Source organism: Podarcis filfolensis, assembly GCF_964270895.1.
Source record: "Podarcis filfolensis genome assembly, chromosome: 1".
Lineage (NCBI taxonomy): Eukaryota > Metazoa > Chordata > Lepidosauria > Squamata > Lacertidae > Podarcis > Podarcis filfolensis.
This window is the reverse complement of record NC_139604.1, coordinates 55972649-55995036: the sequence shown is the minus strand read 5'-3', so window position 1 is coordinate 55995036 and position 22388 is coordinate 55972649. Positions and strand designations below refer to the sequence as shown.

The following is a 22388-nucleotide window of genomic DNA, read 5'->3' as shown; positions in this document are numbered from 1 at the left end:
TAAGGTGACAATTATATGCATGCCCTCAATCAGCTTATCTCTCATCCAGTTCCCATTAATTTCTCACTGTAGTGTTAAAAGTTTCCCAAATGTTAAAAAGATTAGAATCTTAAGCAGCCACCTCAACCTGGTCCTTTCCAGTTGTTTTGGTCTACAACTGCTGTCATCCCTGACCATTGGGCATACTAGCTGGGGCTGCCCAAAACATCTGGAGGACACCAGGGTGAGGAAGGCTGATCGAAAGCAATGGTGGCCAACAATTTGGACAAGTCAAGCCCACCGTATACGTATCTCTACCGTACATTCAGTACCTATGTAGCCTCTGGTGTGTTGGTGGTGGCTTTCCCTGTAGTCTACAATGTAAATACATGGGCTACAGCCAAGTCCATGGGCATGCTTTCCCTTTGCCACTAGTGGTATCCATTCCATATAGCTAATGCTATCATGTATGGCTCAGGACAATGCTCAGCACCAGGACGATCATCCTGCTTGTCAGTGAAAGAGAAATAGACACCTCCTTCATGCCCTTTCCTGAAAGATGGAGAAGCGTGGTTTGTGTTATAAAGCTGCAAAGTGGCTGTTTTTAATACCAGAATCCATCACAGAATTAGCTTACCTGGTTGTAGAGAGAGAGGGAGAAAGAGTTGGTAAGAGATATTATTGCCCCTGCCACATTACCTGCTGAAACATTAACAAACACACATGAATATACACCATCCTCCGCTGGGAGAGAGTCACATGATATCGGAAGATGCCCCTCTTTCAAATGAATCCAACAGAGATCTTTCAGGGCCTCACAAAATCCCCGGCACGGTGGAGGTGTTATTGGAAGAGAAGCACTACACCCAGGTACCAGCAGCAAGCAGAAAAACCACTCCAAGTAGCGGTGACACCGAGTTTTAAGAAGCCCCTCCCACTCATGCAAAGCAGCCCGAATTTCCTCCTCACTGCCATGATGCAAATAATTCGGCACTCGGAAACGCTTCATGCCCAGGTTGTTGCAATATGACAGATTGGTTGGTAAGGGCAAGCAGTGGCCAGCTGTTGGAGTCAATCCAGGAAAGAAGGAAGGAAGCCCTGTGCTACTATTGCTAAAATGTTGCATAGTGTAGGTTAGTAGAAACTCAGGAGAGTCAGAGTTATTGGCAGGGGGGAAATCCATAACATTAATTGCATTCGAATTAGAAACAGAATCACTAGAGCGGTTCTTATGTGCATCAGCTACGGCTATCCCAGAATGCTTAAGGAAGGGGTGGCTTTTAAGGCTGAGGTGGGTTCTATTGCCATTAGAGACTGATTTGTCTGGATCTGCAACATAACTGAATAGCCGGTTGTCTAAAGCACCCACCACCTTGGATGGAATTCCAGCATGCATGCGGCTGCTATTAGCCTGAAGCTCCTGCAATCCCAAAGCATTTGCACCGGACAAAATTCCTTGTTTTTCCGCGAAAGCTCCCCAGGGTGCCCTTGTTCCTGGGGTGGTGGCACTTCCTTGCCCCGCATCTGTGGATTCTTGAAAAGCCAACCTGGTGCCACCAGCAAGATCATCTGGCGAAAATGAGAAAGAAGCACTACCTGGGGGTGGAGTCTCAGGCTTCTTTAAGAGGACTTTAGTCTTGTTCCAGAGAACAGCAGGCTTTGTAGTCACTGAGAGAACCAGCTCTGGCTGCCCAGCTTCCAGGGAGGTCTGCACATTGCCGGTAGAGTTGGCAGTAGCATTCTGGATGCTCACTGCCTCCGTCACAGGGGTGGGAGCTGCTGTCAGAAGATCAGCTGTTGCAGGTGCCTCGGTCCTCTCCGTCCCTGTGGTTGTCTTCTCGTCCCAGAGCTGAACCAAATTTCTGATTCCCTCAGCAACATTTAATATTTCAGCCCCTACCCCTGCAATATTTCCTTCTCTGCTTTCCCGCTCAGAAGATGATGTAGCTGTAGGGATCGTTGTGGTTGCAGTCAAGTCCGGCCTCTTCAGGGTGAATATAGTCCACACTCTTCCCTTCTGCTGGGTAGTGCTTTCCAGGGGGGTGTTCAGGGTGGCAGCCTCAGGCGTGGCAAGTTGCTGTGCCGTCTGCTCCTCAGTAGTACCAGCAGCTTCTGTGGGTGGGAGGGTTTCTTCCTTCGAACCCCCCCACAGCCAACTCCAGCCCTGTGCATTGGATAAGCAACAGGTCAGCAACAGCAGAAGCCCAATGCTGAGCTCAGCTCGAGCCATTAAAATGTTGCTTGGAGGGGGAGATGTGCTGCGCTGCAGTGAGTGGTGAATGGAAGAATTCACATTGATCTGTGTCCTCTGGAGCTCCGGGGTGAGGAAGCATGCCGCTCTCTTCCAAGTAGATATAAAACTAGTGGAGGCGTGGTTAACAGAGCCCTCCCCTCCAGCAGCCTGCTTCCCATTACTGTAAATCAAAAACTAGCTACAGCACAGCCGGCAAGGCTCTCAAAGGCAAGAGTGGCTCAAGCCACAAGCGTACTTGAAGATGCATTTGTTTCTATCCGATGCACAAGTACACACAAAAAGGCATACCTGGAAGCCAGCAATTCTGCTCGATTGCTTCACCATGTAAGCATTTTTCCTGTTTTCCCCCTGAAGCTCACAAAAGTATTTGGGCACGTTAAACTCCTCCCTGCCCCGAACTGATACTAAAAGGAGGCAGCGATGTTTCCCCTTCCTGGCTGATTACAGTTAATTTCCTTGACTTGAAATAATTAACATCAGCACTGAGAGAGCAGTGATATCTCTTCTTTAGAGATATGATTTCTAAAGGAGGAGGAACAAAGCAGGAAACTTGCAGGGGAGTAGATATGCTCCAGTCACACAAGGGGAAGGATTCCTGTCTAGTTAAACTGTTAACGTCAGCAGCTAAAGTTAAGCAGTTTTGAACCCAATTCATTTAACAGGAGAGTTAAATACTTGCTTATAACTCTGCCATTCAAATGAGCATGACTAAAAAGGTGTTTGTATTTGGCTTAATCATATCCATAGTTACTGTGACTCGGGGGGGGGAGGAAATGGGCTATCTGCAAATCAGGGACTTCCCTCCCCATACACATCATCACTGGCAACAGCATATGTATTAGGTATTCACACACACACAAAAAAAATTAGGGTGTGAGTTAAGCCTTCCATATGCTCTCTTGAAGCCTGTCCATTGCATCTTTTAAGATCTCACAGCTGGATCCAGTTAATGCCTCACTTATGGAAAGGGTGATGCCCACCACACTGAACAAAAAAAGGCTGTGCATCCACTCCGAAGAGGACCGCCCTGCACCCTGAGGTCTCAGATACCTACTGCCCAGTCACAAATATTCCTTTCTTGGGCAGGGTGACAGAAAGTGTGGTGGCTAGCCAACTACAGGCATGTCTAGATGAAGCAGATTATCTAGACCCATTTCAATCTCTGTTGCAAACAGCTCTGAAACAGCCCCAGTCAGCCTTACAATATGACCTTTATTTGGAGAGAGGCGTAGGGAGTGCTACCTGTTGATTCTGCTTGACTTCTTAGTAGTGTTTGATATCACTGACCATGGTATCCTGGAGCAGCTCTGTGAGGTGGGGAATGGAAGGCCTGTGTTACAGTAGCAGCACTTCTGCTTAGGGGACAACAACTAGAGAGAAGCATTGGAAGGCTTCTGAATCATTGGGTTCATGCCTTTGGGTCACCGTATCTATATGAAACTGGTAGGAGGTGCCATCTGGGGACTTGAATGCAGTGTCATCAGTTTACAGATGACACACAACTCTATCTCTCAATCCCAACTGAATAAGGAGGAGCTGTGCAAGTCTTGGGCCAGTATCTGGGCACATCCTGCCCATGAACCTTTGGATAAGCAAGCAGCTGGTGCTGACATCTATAGAGTCAACAGCAACAAAAAGGTCTCACATCTTGCCTTTTCATCACAACTGGCAACACTGGGTGCCTAGCAGCAAGTTATGGTGATGGAGGTGGGACCTCATTTTATTTCATTTAACCTTTCCAACGCAATCAAATTCAAAGTCTCCAAGTAGAAAATAAGTGGAAAAGCCTATGGCATTTTTTTTAACAAGCAAAGCTGGGATTGTGAGTAACATGTCTAAGCATAACATGCCCTGCCCAATCCAGTCCCTGGCAGATGTAGTGTGAGGTTCTTCTAAATTCACCCAAAGCACAGATTTGCACTAGTTCACTCCAGCTCAGCGTCATAATCTGTATGTGTCCCCACAAGTTATTACCCTCGGGTTGAAAAGATGGGAAGTGAAATCTTCCTGCAGAATAGAATAACCAATGCTACCAGATACATTCCATTGGGAGCCTCCCCTGAACAAAATAGCTGATATTAACATCAGATTAACATAACTTGATCATCAGAAATAGACTATTTTTTCCCTGCAGTACTACTGCATGTTTTGCTACATGCTCCTGGTTCAGTCCACAATAGTCCTCAACCTTTTCAGACCAGAGACCTATTTTTAGCCGAAAAATACATTTGGGCACCCACTTTTTATTTATCATTTATTTATTGCATAAAATTTATATACCGCTTGATTGCACAGAAAAACCTCAAAGCAGTTTACAAAAACATGAAGCAATAGCATTATTTCTGAAGCTTGGGGTTTTATTAGAATAGGGAATATTCCAGATAATCACATTTAATGAAAGAGCATATTCAAAAGTCAGGTGATTAACCAGTTTTTTTATTACATTTGTAGTCATTTCATGACTTTGATGGACACTTGGCATACATGATTTATTCCTGTCACATGCGAGTGTAGATTTCCATGCATGAGTCTGAATACAATAACTGACCATAACTCTCTCACACACCATCTACTAAATGGGCAGTAGTGCTGTACATTTTCCTGTGAAATTAGAAGAAAATGTGAATGTTAACACAATGCGGGGCACAAAGTGTTAGTAGCTCTACAAGCAAATTTTAACTATGTGCAACCTTCTTTCAGCTATTGAGGGGATGACTGGTAAACAACTCATGCCAGGCACACCAGGCAACTAAGTGAGTCACTTGCCCCTAAATCCAGTCCTGACTCTATCACTCCCATTCTTCCTCATCTGTATAGGCTTCCCATTGTTCTCCAGAACTAAATCTATGTACTGATTTACATCCCCAAAGGTCTGTACCCTGTGCATTTTTACGAGTGCTATCTCACATATGCTCCTTCCTATCCCTTAAGATCTATCTTTGGTCAGCAGTCCCTTGTTTACTGAAGTACCTACTGAGGAGTGGAACGAGGCCTTTTACATGGTGGCACCTGTATTTTTGGAACCTGCATCTCAAGGATCCCAGTCTCTGGGGTCTTTCTGCTGGCAGGCACATATTTATGTTTGGAAAGAACAATGGAACATGATCTGGATGGGTCTTAATTTATACACTCCGCTATTTGTATTTTGATTGAATCTCTGTTTCTATGTAAGTTTTCAGTTTTGGTTTTGATACTATTTTTACTCTTGCAGTCACGCTATGTGTGTTGTTGTTTTTTTTTTTTTTTTTGTAGAAATGAATTTTCAATTGGTTGCAGACCTATGAAAAGTTTATTTAATTGTGCTTCTATTTAGAGCGCACATATTTCACAATACAATTAGCTAATACAATTTAAAGAATAATCCTAACTCTCAGATCCATCTGCTGGAGGGGATTACGGTGCATAGAGGTGTCTTTCTGCCAATGAAGAGCAGATCACCTGTTTTTTGGGGGGTGGAGGGAATATGCACTGCTGAGGCCTCTGGTATGCTCACTGAAATCTCCATGGACATAGCCAGGATTTGGCCCTGAAGCAGGGCAGGGCAGAGGCAGCACTGGATATGCTGGATCCAAAGCACTATATTCTCTCAAGAGACTCTGGAATAGAACCCATAAACTTTTACAGCCCATAACTGGTATGGATAACACACACACACACACACACACACACATATTTCAAGGTGGGTAGAAATTTTTAATGCCAGAGCAAAAAGAAAGAACCATGGTGCCCACAAACTGTAGGACTTTGGAAGTGGAAAACTGTTCCCCACTTTGCCCCATCCCACTTCGGATTGCTGTGTCCAGCTGTAGTCCTATGCAGGCTTACTTGGGAGTAAGTCTTGCTGAACCCATTGGGACATACTTCTGAGTAAATATACACAGGATTGTGCTGCTAGGCAGATGTGATCTCTGATGTGCTTGCTCCTGAATTATCATCTTCCTGCTGTCAGAATGATCCAGTGTAAGTCAACATTCCATTGTTCATCCAACGGTTTGATAGCTCAGGCTCAAAATCTTGGCAGAAGCAGAATAGCCTAAAGTTCCTTTTGCACTGAAGCAACTCAAAAGTCACCAACAGACGGCATGCGCTCAAAAAGGCACACAAATTATCACTTTTGTTCCTTCATTCCTTATACCTCCGCCAATGATTTCTTCAAATTTGGCGGCCCAAATATATTAAGCATATATAGTTTACATGATTTATGCTAGATGCAGATCTTGTTTTTTCCTTCCTTTCCATTTGTGGAAATCCATCATGAACTTCCAGCTCTGCTGCAGGCACTAACTCATGCTGTTCTTCTACATGATACATTTTCAAGGAATAAAATAAATTTAAAAAGAAAAGTCAAAGCTTCACCTTTCAATGAACTTTTGGGGTGTAGCTCAGAATTAAATCTCACACTCATTACCTCAGCTTTCCACTGCTTTCTAAGTGCAGGGTCAGAAGGCACTTCTGCAATCTCCTGTACCTCACAGAACAACATAATAGCATCCCACCTATGTCTGGGTATTTGAGGGAGAGCCTGCCAAAACCCTAAACACTCTGGATTTCCAATTTATTCGTGTCAAGATCCTCCCAAGATAAAACAAAACAAATGTTTACATACCCCTAGGAACAACTGTTCTCTACCCCAGTCATATTTCCTTTAATCTGTTATTGACCCCATAATTGAATAAACCTATTATCTGTAAATCTCATTAAAGGATTATGACAACTGGGCTGTCCATATTCAAAAGGCATGTTCCTTGGCAAAAAGAAAGAACCTATTTTTTAAAAATGCTAACGCTGGAGACAGATAAAAGAGTGTTTGGGTTACCCCCCCCCCCGCCCAACATTGTTGAAGAAAGTCTGAAAGAGGGATAGGTTCTTACGGAATGTCTACTGCGGGTGGTCATGTATACTACTTTACAGAGGCCAGGGCTCTGTTTGAGAGCTATCATATGACATGCCTCTATTTGAAAAGGCTGCCTGGTCCAGGACAAGTTTAAAAGAATCCTATGCAGGGACAGCTAGCAGGGGCCTTGGAGTGGTCAATCAACAGTTAACACTTCAGAAAGTAGATGGAGCAAACACACAGGTTAAGGTTAAGGTTAAGGTAAAGGGGCCCCTGACCATTAGGTCCAGTTGTGACCGACTCTGGGGTTGTGGCACTCATCTCGCTTTATTGGCCGAGGGAGCCGGCGTACAACTTCCAGGTCATGTGGCCAGCATGACTAAACCACTTCTGGTGAACCACAGCAGCGCACGGAAATGCCGTTTACCTTCCCGCCGGAGCGGTACCTATTTATCTACTTGCATTTTGACATGCTTTTGAACTGCTAGGTTGGCAGGAGCAGGGACCGAGCAATGGGAGCTCACCCCGTCGCGGGGATTCAAACCGCCGACCTTCTGATCGGCAAATCCTAGGCTCTGCGGTTTAACCCACAGCGCCACCCGCATCCCTAACACACAGGTTACCTGGGCACAATCTTCCCTACTAGGGTGAGATGGGAAACCTGTAGACCGCCAGGTACTGTTGAGCTTGTTTGCTTGTTTGTATGCCGCCCTTCATCTGAAGGTGACGGGGCAGTTCACAACATAAAAACTACACCTCCCATCACGCCTGGTCATTGGTCATACTGCTTGGGCTGATGGGAGCCGGTGTTCAACAACATCTGGAGGGCCCCTGGTTCCCCAGCTCTCATTTAAATTACTGTAATTATTTCCAAATTTGCATCTTATGTATATAACTCAGCAAATCTGTGTCCTCTTTTGCCTTCTTAGCGGCCACCGTATGTACACCTGAATACGGCCCTACAGCACTAACTCCAAATTGGAGTTAGATTATATGCAAGAAAAGAACTTGGAGAGACTTGTCCTTTGGCTTGCAACAAAATAATTTAATTTTACGGCACTTTGGCAAACTCTTCCCCTTATTCTAGTTTTGCCTTCGCTCCGACACCGAACACCTCATCACCTATCTTGCAACCAGCAGAATACAGCAATTTCGTGTCTACATCTACACATGGAACTTAGCATTTCAGATTTCAACAGTATGTTGGAACAAAGTGGCTTCTGTTTTTCATGTGTATAACATGCCCATTATATAGGGGGATGCCCCTGCCATGAGTCAGCTAATTCTAACTCCTCTCCACAATCATGAATAGCTTTGGAAGACTGGGGAGTGGGAGAATGGGCTGGGGGAATGTTAACAGAGAATCGTTAACATCAAGTTTCCTTTTCTCCCTGAGCATTTTGCCTAATGTATTTTAAAATCTGGTTCTACCTCTCACTGCATGTTTTCAGGATATTATGAGTCTGCAGAGCTGACCCTTTTTCTAGACCAGATTTTCTCTTTTCAACCAGCTCTATGAAAATGAAAAAATCATTTCATTATTTTACACATAGTTCTACTGTTTAGAAGACCAACCAATGGTCACTTTTTCTTGAAGTTTGTCACAGTCCTCAGAAGAGAGGTGTTTCCAAAGTTCATGGTGAAAGAAGAACTTTTAATGTTCCACACAAAGGACACCTTATGCAGCATTACCATTTGTTGTACAAACCTGTAATCATGGAAGATAACAGCTTGAAGAATCCAGGTATACATGTATTTACATGACTGCTTTCTGATTTAAAATGTAGTCAACCTGTTTGTGTTTTTTCATGTGCTGATGCAGAATTCCACAGGTGACTGCAAACGTCTAAGACTACTCAAGCATGACTCTTTCCCCATTATTCCAGGAAAGAATGTTTTATTTTCACTACATTGTATTATTAAACATACAGAAAAGGCTGTGTATACTTATAATACTATATTGTAAGACTATGGGCAGGGCTCTGCTGTCTTTTCATTTTATGTACAATAATCACACATGGAATTAATTCCATGCTATAAGGAAGCTCAACTGCTCAGTGTCTATTTTATTACAGTGTTAAGGACAATAGGCTGAATGGCAAGCTCTTTATTATCCACCCCACCCCTCCTCTTCTTCTTTTCTGTATATTTAGAAGTAACTGGAGATGAATGCATATTTCTGGTCCATTTAGCAAACAGTTAAGTGAGAGTGGAGAACTGGGTGAAGGGTGAATGGGGAAAGCATCTAAATTCGTTCATATGGCACGGAATGTTCTTCCATTGTTTTAATATTATTATTTTAAAAATCTTAAAATTAAACACAATAAAATCAAACTCCAATTTAGGATTTGTTTAAGGGATGATTCCAAGGTTGATGCAAGTTTTATTTTTTTAAAGTGAAAGAAAGGACAAAGATAACAATGTTATCCTTTGAATACTGGAATTTTTACTCCCTAGGGAGCCATGCAGCACAATCCTATGCAGTGAGGCTTCCTCCCAAAGGAAGAACCTAGACAGTTGCCTTATAACAATTCAGACCATTTCTCATCTATCTCAATGTCACCTATACTTTCTAGGGTTTCAGGCACGAAGCTTTCCCAGCACTGCCTGGAGACACCAGAGATTGAACATGGGACCTTTCGGATGCAAAGCATACCCTCTACCACTGATCTGTGGTCTCTTTCCAGGTAAGTGTGGCTTAGATGGCAGCCCAAATCATCAATGCTATCAATCAGTATCTAAAGAATTGCATGGAAAATATATGCATTTGCACTCCAGGTGCCATGAATGTAATGATATTAGTGGCTAGTGGGGTGGTGTAATTGACCTGGCTTCCTAACCAATACCAGTACAATTTATTACTACTGGGTAGCATTTTGCTGATCAGAAGGTCGGCGGTTCGAATCCCCGCGACGGGGTGAGCTGCCGTTGCTCGGTCCCTGCTCCTGCCAACCTAGCAGTTCGAAAGCACGAAGTGCAAGTAGATAAATAGGTACCGCTCCAGCGGGAAGGTTAACGGCGTTTCCATGCACTGCTCTGGTTCGCCAGAAGTGGCTTAGTCATGCAGGCCACATGACCCAGAAGCTGTTCGCCGGCTCCCTCGGCCAGTAAAGCGAGATGAGCACCATAACCCCAGAGTCGTCCGTGACTGGACCTAATGGTCAGGGGTCCCTTTACCTTTAGCATCTACCTATAGAGATATAGATGGCTTTGGGACAGCTGAACTATATCTCCAATTGCACAATCTTCATTGCCAGTTTCCTGCCTCAATATGCCCCATATCTGCCCATTTCTATGCTACTGACCAATACCAAGATGAAGGTTTACCAGTGCTGAGCACACTGCTTTATGGAACTGAGTTGTGGGCAGCTTACACCCTCCATATGCCTTCCATATGCACTGCATCAGGAAGATTCTGGGCATCACGTGGCAGCACAGAGTCTCAACAAAGATGTGCTCCCCCAAGCCCACATTCCTAGCACGATCGCACTTCTGTCTCTGCGATGTCTGGACTGGCTTGGTCATGTCCACAGAATGGAAGATGGCAGGATCCCCAAGAACGTGCTCTTCGGGGAGCTGGCTTCAGGCACTGACCTGTTGGCAGACCAACTCTGCGTTACAAAGATGTCTGCTAATGTGATGTTAAGGCTGGCAACATTGACCTCGCCATATGAGAATCCCTTGCAAACAACCACAGTGCCTGAAGACAGACAGACAGGTCATGTATCCACAGAAGTGACCAGAGGAGGAATGACTACTGGGAGGAGCTCAGAGAGGAAAAAAACACCATGGTGCATCTGTAGAAGCAAAACTAGATGCCTTCATCTGCCCACCTGCAATAAAACATGCCTCTCCCATGTAATCATCATCATCATCATCATCATTTATTATTTATACCCCGCCCATCGGGCTGGGTTTCCCCAGCCACTCTGGGCAGCTTCCAACAAAGTATTAAAATACAATAGTCTGTTAAACATTAAAAGCTTCCCTAAAGAGGGCTGCCTTCAGATGTCTTCTAAAAGTCTGGTAGTTGTTGTTCTCTTTGACATTTGGTGGGAGGGCGTTCCACATGGCGGGTGCCACCAGCGAAAAGGCCCTCTGCCTGGTTCCCTGTAACTTGGCTCTCACAAGGAAGGAACCGGCAGAAGGTCCTCGGCACTGGACCTCAGCATCCGGGCAGAACGATGGGGGTGGAGACACTCCTTCAGGTATTGGTCTCTACAGCTACAGCAGGTGTTGTAACTCTCCATCAGTTTGACTTTACCCCCGAAGGTGCATTCTTCCATTGTCTCCCAAGACAGATGGATACCAACAACCATCAGGATTACAGTGGTACCTCGGGTTACATACACTTCAGGTTACATACGCTTCAGGTTACAGACTCTGCTAACCCAGAAATAGTACCTCGGGTTAAGAACTTTGCTTCAGGATGAGAACAGAAATCATGCTCCAGCGGCACGGCAGCAGCAGGAGGCCCCATTAGCTAAAGTGGTGCTTCAGGTGAAGAACAGTTTCAGGTTAAGAATGGAGCTCCGGAACGAATTAAGTACTTAACCCGAGGTACCACCGTAGTCAGGTTTTAAACTAACAACCTCTTGGTCTACATGTTAGTAGTGAACTACTTTTGGGGAGGTAAAGAAAAGGCAGTGGTCCATTTTAGGGCAGGTTTGGAAAACTGTATCACCTATGTAATATTCAGATCTTAGCTTTGTTTATAAGATCAATTGCGGGGGGCTTGGGAAGAGAGACAACAAATGCAAATAAGAGTGGGAGCAGGATCATGCCGGTAGGCCCCTCACCCAGATCTTTGTGAATTCCTTGGTTTTTCCTACTAGAAGTTATGTCTGGATAACTAGATCCACAAGTTCCCTCTTTCTATGAAAACAGCAGAGTTATTTTGGAAGGATATTCTAAACCTAGCAAAATATCACTCTCTGGTGTTCCGGCAAAAAGTATAAAATCTGAATATTTCATGTATATATTCACTTGTAGGAACATTTGAATGAGTTTCCAGAATGCTAGTAACATTTAACATTTCCAGAATGCTAACAACATTTCACACAATATGCTTATGCTTCTTCTTCTTTGGCGATCACTCGTAGCCAAGTAAGATTCTCTTCCATAAACACGGTTTGAACAATGAGTCTGTAAGTGACTGTGGAGGCCAATTCTGGATCCACATGTCCTTCCACAGTGGGGACATTGGATTTCGGGCGGGAGCTTATCACTGTGTGGATTTGCCAAGTATGCCTTCCTCTTAGCATGTTTTTCCCTTGCGTCCTGAGTTTGAGTGTCTTCAAAGCCCATGACACCTTTGGTAAAGGCTGTTCTCCAACTGAAGCGCTCGCAGGCAAGTGTTTCCCAACTGTTTGTGTTTATACTACATTTTTTTTAGATTTGCCTTGAGACACTCTTTAAACCTCTTTGGTTGACCACCAGCATTACATTTTCCATTTTAAGTTCGGAATAGAGTAGTTGCTTTGGGAGACGATAATCAGGCATTCGCACAACATGACCAGTCCAACGAAGCTGATGTTGAAGAATCATTGCTTCAAAACTGGTGATCTTTTCTTCTTCCAGTACACTGGTATTACTTCGCCTGTCTTCCCAAGTGATGTGTAAAAAATTTCAGAGACACCGTTGATGGAATCTTTTGAGGAGTTGGGAGATGGAGTTTGTAAGTGGTCCATGTTTCACAAGCATACAGTAAGGTTGGTAGCACAATAGCTTTGTAAACAAGCATTTTGGTTTCCCTGCGAATGTCCCGGTCCTCAAACACTCTGCACTTCAATTGGGAGAAAGCCGCACTCGCAGAGCTCAGGCGATGCTGGATTTCGGCATCAGTGTAGGCTCTTGCAGAAAGATAACTGCCCAGGTAGGAGAAGTGATCAACATTTTCCAACGTTACACTATTGAGTTGGATTTGTGGCGCTGCAGAGGGATTATTTTGCAACTGACGGCTTGTGTAACTCACAACTGAAAAGCACCAGAGTCCCACCACTGCTACTTTTTTGTTTTGTAAAAGGTCTTCCTAAGGGAAAGTAGGGGTGAATAGAAAGAGAAGGAGGGAGAGGAGACAGATGGACCTATATGGTAACAACAACAACAACAACAACACATGGGCCCCAAAGGTGGATCCCAAGTTTGAGAACTTAATCACTTAACTAATGGATTTTTGTGATATATTACTTTTTACCTCTCAAAGACCCAGCACAAATGGAACTCCCTCTTTCTGCTGGCTGTTTTCCCAGACTTCACAATATCTCCCCTCATGTCTTATCCTTGGCAGTTGTCACTGACAATATCCACCTCTCCACTCTGCTCCATTTTCTGAAAACAAGGACTGGTGAAACAATCCTTCCAACTGTGAGGCTCCTTTCAGTCCCAGAGATAAAAAGACACCCCCCATAAGAACACATTCTTCTCCAAATAACTGTTTCCCCCATATTCCTCTTGTTTTCTATGGACCCTGACCTGGCAAATCTCTTAATGCATTTACATGACCTTTTATAGCCATGTCCTAGAGAATGTGAAGCCTGCCTTCAACAGAATATCACTGAAAGTGCAATTAATTGCTTCCTGTCTGGAGATGCATTAAGAAGCTATTGTATTTCAGATTTCAGGACCAGTTTCCATAAGAAAGGAAATGCACCGAAATCAGACCCACTAGGGAGCAGATAACATGGCAACAGAAGATTCTCTATTGCTCACTTGGGAATCTGCCAGAAACCTGTTTTCTTTTCTGCACATACCACTCCCCACTTTCTTACACACACACAACTAAGTTGAGATGGGCAGTTCCACTATGGGCATATACCCTTGAAAGACCCATCACTAGCCCCAGTAAGAGTCAAATTAAGCATAATGCAGGAGATCTGTGAATACAATCTCCAATAGGGAGGGGTGAGAATTTGGATCAGACATACCCCTCAATCATCCCGATTGGACCAGGACATCCCAAAATTACAGAAGAAATCCTAGTTTCTGATTGGATCATGGGATGTCCTGTTTTGACTCCCACAAGAGTGTGGTCCCCAAAGATGCATGTTTTGGGGGACCATGCTCTTGCACGAGTTAGTTACCCACGCGGGAGTGGAGCCCCGAGAGACGTGTGTCCCGATTTTCTTCAGCGACAGCATGTTGGAGGGTATGAATCAGACAGTGGTATTGAGGAATAGTAGCACTTAGCTAATAATTCCTCCCTGCATGGTTTGCCCAATTAAACTCATAACCCTTTTCCTTCATAAATTATCCATGAGTAACATATGGGTACCTATATGCTTTGTCCATAGGGTGTGGTTTTAATTGGAAAATGGCTGTCCTAATCATAAAAAGTACTTGAAGGAATGCAGAAGAAAAGGCCTTCCTACATATCAAGAGTTGCCAAGCCAACAATTCATTGCAATGTAAGTTCTATCAAAAGATTTTAGCAAAATATATAAAGTATTGCAATATAGTAGATTCTGTTATACCTGTTAAATGTAAATAATTATTTGAAAATGCATCAGCCAAAGCTATAATTACTTCAGGGGAGGGGTGGGCAGGCAGAAGATAGGAGAAGCCTGCTAATTTTCCTCAAGACAGGAATAGGTTTTTTTTAATACAGTAAATCTATTTATTTATTTAGCTGTAGACATTACAAAAGATAAAATACATTACACAGTTAAAATAATTATTACAACCAGACATTTTGTCAAATAAGAGTTTACTCCCCCGAGTAATTTATCATCCTCACAAACATTTCTCCTTAAAATTGCCACTCTAAAAGCAACACAGGCCTCTTTTTCAGAGGTGTAAGGGGACCTGTCCCCTAATAAAAAGTTAATCAAGTACCCAATCTGTCTCTCTATTGGGAGATTTAAATCTTTGAACAAGTCCTTGTAACTTAGGCAAACCACTAAGTAGTGAGGCATATTACCTCCACACGGGCAAACTCTCTTCAGAGGGGATCCAGTGACAGTGTCCTTCAACTATGGCAGTGCATAAACTGGAGTCACAGAACTGCAAAGCCTTTTCATCATTTGATATTTATGATGCTGGTAACATAGTGAGTGAGGGTAAGGAGTCTGAATGGGTAGTTTGGCATACAATAGCACATTTAGACAGACAGGCAGAAGTGTGATCAGCACAAAAATCATGCTTTAAAATGTGAGATTCCATGTGGTGAGATGCCATCTCAAAGCCTTACAAACTCAGAATGTCCACCAAAGAATTGCCATACTTATCAACAGCTTGTAGCATTTCCTGATTCCAAGATGAGGTCACTCTAATGTTAAGATTCAGCATCTTCTTGAAAGCAGAATGTAATAAATGGGCCCCATTCCCTTTTTAGAATTTATACAATATCTAAGAGCAAGGATGTGCACTCTGGCCTTCACTGAACAAAGATCAGCTTCTAAGTGGAGAATGGAAGACTCAGCTCTCCTGGGGAGCTCTAAAATACAACTAAGATACCGTATTTTTCGCTCTATAAGACGCACCAGACCACAAGACGCACCCAATTTTTGGAGGAGGAAAACAAGAAAAAAAAATATTCTGAATCTCAGAAGCCAGAACAACAAGAGGGATCACTGCGCAGTGAAAGCAGCGATCCCTCTTGCTGTTCTGGCTTCTGGGATAGCTGCGCAGCCTGCATTCACTCCATAAGACACACACACATTTCCCCTTACTTTTTAGGAGGGAAAAAGTGAGTCCTATAGAGCAAAAAATACGGTATTTATTATGGGGCATTTCCAGATTCATTTTTTGAAGAGGCCTCCATATTTGTGTGCCTTTGGTTTCATAAATTTTGGGGGCTAGGAGAATCTATCTACCTCCATTTCTGCAACAGAACACTGATAGAGTTCACTGTATTACTTATCACTGGAATAGTTTAAAATGGGGAGAATCTTAGTGACAACACTTATAAGAACAGAGTCTCCAAGTGTCCCTATTTTCCAGGGACGTCCCTGATTTAGAGAAAATGTCCCCATTTCTAATTTGATCCCCGAGTGTCTTGCTTTTCTTTAGCATGTCCCTATTTTCATTAGAGAAATGTTGGAGGATATGGAGTTTTTCAACTCACGAGATGTCTGAAGGCAATCCTGTATAGGGAAGTTTTTTTTAATGTTTAATGTTTTATTATTATTTTTATATGTTGGAAGCTGCCCAGAGTGGCTGGGGCAACCCAGTAAGATGTGTGGGGTATAAATAGTAAAATTATCATTATGGAATGGGATATCCCTATTGTCATCAGATAAATGTTGGAGGGTGTGCAAGAAAGGTCTCTTTCACTAGACCTCTGACAAAGGCTTATGTATTTGCAGTCTTGCAATTATAAAATTGCTTCTTTGACCCTAAGACCTGCTTCCAAAGCTGTTGTATAGAGATGTTTCATCATCACACTTCTTCACTTTCATAAATTCTACACAATTAGGCCAGTGAGCTACAGCCTTTCCCACTTCCCTACTCTCACTGCAGAAAAATGGAATTCACAATGAAATCCAATAATGCACTAAATGAAACTTGACTCTTTTCAGTTTAAACCCAAGCTTAGAGTCATTTGAATTAAAGCAACCACCTCCTAGTCAAGAATATCACTTAAAGAAAACCTCCAAAAACCTAGATTAATACAATAAGCTGGGGGAAGAGGGGCCAAGCAAGAAAAAAGGATGTGAACATTTAAGCTTGTAGTTTCTCAAGGTCAATCAAAGGCGTTAACAAGGAGGCCTTTCTTCAGGAAGAGCAGCCAAAATTGATTTCTCATGCTGGTGACTCAAAGGCCAAAGGGAGAGGGGCTGCTGTCTCAGTACTGCTGTACGGAAAATATTTTGAATCACTGTTGTACAGCTGGATTAGTTTATTTGCCTCTAATACAGAAAATTTAAAAAATCTCCATCTGTGCTAATTTCTTATTCCAAAATGTGAATGCGGAAGAAGTAGGCATATTCTGCTAGCATTGACTAGCTTTGCCCCTGGAGTCCATTCCACTGTCAAACAGCTCTTACTATCAGAGAGTTGTTCCTGATGTTTAGTTGGAATCTCTTTTCTTTTAACTTGAATCCATTGGTTCGGGTACTAGTCTCCAGAGCAGGGGGAAAGCAAGCTTGCTCCATCCTCCATGAGTTCATTTTTGACAATAGATGCAGATCCACAGAGGGAGCACCCTGAGCTCAACTGGAGCATCCCCACCAGCAGATTTGGAATGGCACATGCTTGTAATTCTTTGCCTGCATGCAAGACTGCCTGAATCAAGGCAGCAGCATCTGCAAATGCCTCTGGTGCGCAGGGAAGGGAGAAGAGAGAACCTCCTTGCCCTGCTGTTGGTCTCCAAATCCTTCCTTCCAACAACCAGCCCTGTTTCCTTCACCATACACTAACTAGCCTCATACCTCACCACAAAACACTACATAATTGCAGTTTTGACATTTGTTTTTGATGTCTTTCGCGGAGTAATCAATGCTCTGAATTAAAGCGCCACAAAGACACAAGCTCAGTGGTGGCCACACGCACAGCCCTGCTTACAATATGCAAAAGTTACATAATCAAAACAGGCAAGAAAGACTTCATGAATTTCAGAGTGACTAAATATTTACTATCTTCCTTTACCATTAGAGCTAAAGCTACCAGTGCAATCCTATACATGTGTACTGAGAATTAAAGCCCCACTGCATTCCATGGAAGACAGCTGCAGAAAACAGGACTACTGCTTAAATACTGCTTTTTAAATGACACCTTCACATAACATTTGACTATATAAGAGAAATATATACAGAGGAATCAATGGGATACAAGGCTGTAACAGTGAGAAGGGAGGTATATCAGATGCCAGTGTACAAATCTGTGGAGCAGTTACGTTTAGGATGCTGTGCACAGTTCTGGTCACCCCATGTTGAAAAACATTATAAAGAACAGAAAAATGCAGCCAAATGCAGCAAAGAGCTGGAGCAATTTACCTTTTAGCAAAATCTAAAGCAGGGATAGGGCAGCTGTGACCTTTCAGATGTTGGACTACAGTTCCCATCCTCCCTGACCACTAGACAGGGTCCCATGGCTGAAGCTGATGTGTCACCACATGGTGAGACAAGTAAGGGGTGAGCATATCTGTCCATTTTGGCTCCTCTCAGTTTCTCGTTTTTCCAATCTTAAATTAAGTTTACCACACTTCCACATCAGTTTGTGATTTATTTATTTTTAAAGTCCTCGTGAAAAACTGTCAGCATTTTAGAGCACGTTACTCCTAAGACACACCTTTCCACAAGCAGTTTTGCCAAACGTAATGCATTTTGTATGTTGTTGTCACCAACATGTGTGTTTTTACGTACACTTTCCACTAAAGTAGTACATATTTGGGGGGGGCGGGGTTGGAGAACTGCGTTGCAAAATTCAAAAGAGTGCACACTTTGAGAGATAGTTCCATTTGGGTTCATATATTGCTTCAGGAAGTGAGAATTGGGTAGGTTCACATTAAAGTACCAAGTGAATTGACTTTGCTTCCCCTACTATATTCACACGGCTCCCAAACCACAAGGTGAGCCACTACCACATCATGTGGCAACAGCCATCTCACTGGTTTGCTTAAGATGACCTCTGTGAAAGCGTACGGTGTTCACAAGGGCGAAACACTTCCAGAGCCCTCTTCACTGAACTGCTTTCCTTTTGTTCTTTCAAATTCTCGATTGTTGTAATCCTAGCCACATGCTCACAGCCTGACATATTTGTTCTGCCGACCAAATGGCGAATGACGTTTCTCGCCTGTCTCAACGCTAATGGCAGTAGCTGTTATAAAAAGTGACAGTTTACAAACACTCTGTGCTCCCTTTTGCTACTGATCTCATGTTATGTTTTCTGAGTAATGGCTGCTTCCTACGCAACAAAGCTGGTTTAATGGCCTTATCAGCCACAGTGCCATAGCAGATTCCGTGTGAGCATACCATGCATTCCTTTCCCATGTATATCAATTAAAATGTCTCACTGCATAGCCTGGCATGGATAAGGCAAAAGAACAGATTTCTACCAGTTGTCTTTTCACAATTTCAGCCGCACGTATACAATGCTGCAGTCAGAATGCATGTTGACTCTCTTCACAAAACAATGTTTACAGATAATTCTAAAACCTGTAGGAAAAAAATAAGGGCTGACTCCAAGTTTGACAAGGTGGGGGGGGGCGGCAGCAAATGTGGAATGGTCGTGATTTTAAATTTGTTTTCACTTTGTGCATCACCAAAAACCTGTGGCTGATAAACGGAATGAATAATTATCTTGGTGGGTTCTGGCAGTGGCAACAGCAGGTGGTGCCAGCAGTTGCCACCATTTAATTTTCCTGCAATGCCCACGAAATAGTGTCACCCCAGGGCATGTTGAGAAATTCAAATGGTGGCTCCCAGTGCAGACCTTTTAAGAGGAGAGGCCCAGGAAAGGCTACAGCAGAGGACTCTGCATGGACATTAAGGCTCTGACAGCTGCTAGGCCTGAAAATTCTCCACAGGATATAGCCACACCATCACAACCTCCTGCTGAAATCTGGCCTTACCAGAAGCTTTTCACATTGCTGACTACCTGAGCCATCTTCAGTACAAGCAACATTAGGGGCATTGTTAGACAGAGGTTGAAGAACTCCCACCCTCCACCCTCCCTTCCCCACAACCACCTTTCAGTTTGAAAGGTGAATCTCATTTGAAATTCAGTCATTGAATTGTTATTCATGAGTATCTAGATCTCTGGCCAGTATACTTATTCTCCAAACAGACTGATCATTATAAACCTAGGTCTATTGGAGCCTCACCTTTTCAACAGTACTATGATGGTTTCTAGGAGATGGTTATTTACCCTTTCCCCCTGCCTCTTTGAACTCAATGCATGCTGTGAATCCGCAGAGCCAAACCAGCTACCAGTGGTACCTCGGGTTAGACACTTCAGGTTACAAACGCTTCAGGTTACAGACTCCGCTAACCCAGAAATAGTACCTCAGGTTAAGAACTTTGCTTCAGGATGAAAACAGAAATCACACGACAGTGGCGCAGCAGCAGTGGGAGGCCCCATTAGCTAAAGTGGTACCTCAGGTTAAGAACAGTTTCAGGTTAAGAATGGACCTCCAGAACGAATTAAGTTCTTAACCCGGGGTACCACTGTATTCCTGTTACAGACATACTATACTGGTGCCTCGCTCCAGTTACACACAAGGAAATTTAACTGGATGGTGGTACACAACAACACGATTGCTTCCAGGTGATGCACTGCATCTTCCATTTCCCACGCATAATGATCCTCATCCCTGCTCTTGTGAGAAAAATGACTGGACAAAAAACCCTTGAAGTGTTTTATCACAGAGAACAATAAAATAGAGGAAGGACAAGAAGTCAAAATAAAAATCTCTTCAGCAACTTCCCTGGGCACAGTCTTTGCAAGATCAATCCCTTGTAAGTCTATAACTGAAATCATGAGTGCTACCTAAGTGCTCACGCCAAAATCAGTGGGCTCTGTCCTGGCACAGCAACAAATGTTCCGCTGCTATGTCTTGCAGAGACACGAGTAACGTGCTTCACTTGTTAAATCAGAGTATGGCATATATCCTGGGAACAATGGATAAGACCTCCTATCGCTCTCCAAAAATCACTGGCACGCCTATTCCAAATACTTAGAAAGCTGCATAAGTGTGCTGAGTCTTCTGGCAGCCTGTCACCCTGCTGAAATTCAAAACTGGCCTAAGAACAATCCTGCTTCTCTTCATAACTCCACTCTCCCTGTATTCGTTTTGTATAAAGCACCTGTTAAAAGTAATTCCAGATGCAGGGCAGGGGGCAGGAAAGAAATTGGAAGGATATTTCACTTGCATTTTAGCAAGAGAGGAAAGAACAGTGAAAATCAAAAGATTTTACTAGATGCATGTATATCGGACAGGTATGCATAACTGGTGGACAAGTGGTTCTTTTTGTCAATGGCTCTGAGGATGTTGGGTTTTTTAATCAAGTGAGATATAAATTTTATGAAATGAATAAAAACACCTTGCAGCTCAGCAAAACTTACAGGGCAGCCTATGTCATGGAAATATTTCTTTCTCTTTCTTTGTTTTGCCATGTAATTACAGGCACACCATCTTCCAGCTTCATAATTAACTAGAGCGCATGGCTTGATTATTGTACAGTGAGGAATGGGATATGTTGATGTTAACTGAAGGCTCTTAGATTTCATTACTCATATAATGATGTTGTGGTCCCCAGGGCTGAGGAGAAAAACCTGAGAATGTTCACACAGCAAATACATATGGTCTCAGCATTCAGATGGAGCCCAGGTGGTCTGCACCCCTACTTATCCACCATTCTTTAAAAGCATAGTGTCTTTATATCCCTCCCTGCTGCTACCAGGGGAATGTCAGTGAGCTGACCGTTGGATGTAGAGATGGCATGAGGAGGCTCATCTATGAAGCTCTCTGTGTGCAACCCTGAGCAAGTTCCAACTGCTGCCTTAGCAAAGCCTACATCCCAAAGTCATTTGTGAGGATGAAATGAAATAGCTGCAGAGCACTTTGCATGCTACAGAAATGCTACATTATGATCACTATGACTATTTATTAAATGTATTATTTGGCTTACGCTGAAGAGTAATAAAATTCCAGTGCAATATAATTGCTTCAGAAAAAACATTTCATAATCAGAGCAGCCACTGGCTCCAGCTTCTTAGAGAAACAAACAAACAATTTTTTTTCTGCTTCACACTCTCCATCCCAAGGCCCTTTTCTACTGCTTACAGGCACTTATTAGAATCAAGAACACTCCATATTCATTTTATACTATATCTCTTGCTTCAATATGTGAGGGCAAAAACTTCCCATGTGCTTTCCCTTACGAGTGTTAAGGGAAGATGGGGCCACAGAGCTCTAGACTCTAGACAGCATCATTTAGCATCAAGCTTCAAAAGGCTATTTGGCTGCACTGCTGAGTTTTTGAACTGATGCAGTATGCAACACCTGTATCTACAGAAATGATCAATCAACATGAAAACAATTCTCTCTCCTTCTGGAGTTTCTCCACATCAAACCAAACAAGCATTCATGCAGTTCACATCTGGTCACCTCATCCAGGAGGGTTTGTTGCTGTTGCTGTTCCTGTGGTTTACTCTTCTGTATGTTTTATTGCCTCCAAGCCTGTTTATTTATCTAAACAAAAGCAACAAATACGTTGTTGTTCGTTTTGCCAACAAGCCTGAAATGGTAAGAGATTACCAGCAGCTGACGAAAGAGAAGCATTTCCTGTCTCTGGTCTGGGCCAAGGACTTACTTCCCAGGATCCAGCTTAAAAGCCTTGGTGGCCCCAGTCCACTGTTTAGCAATTAAGAGGGTGGAAC

The 22388-nt window shown here is 43.3% G+C and overlaps 1 protein-coding gene across 6 annotated transcripts in view; it reads right to left on the bottom strand.

Annotated features, from left to right (window-relative positions):
- The window catches only part of COL18A1 (collagen type XVIII alpha 1 chain), a 156520-nt gene that overhangs the window by 85333 nt on the left and 48799 nt on the right, over positions 1–22388 (bottom strand). The window contains exon 1 of one of the 6 annotated variants that reach the window (XM_083611262.1): positions 1576–2814. The exons of 3 other annotated variants lie outside the window; for them this stretch is intronic. In XM_083611262.1, the coding sequence (XP_083467388.1) occupies positions 1576–2209 (634 nt within the window). In that variant the 5' untranslated portion in view covers positions 2210–2814. Of the gene's footprint in view, positions 1–678; positions 2815–22388 lie in introns of those variants that run through there. 2 more of the 6 variants (XM_083611260.1, XM_083611261.1) reach the window with 2 other exon arrangements.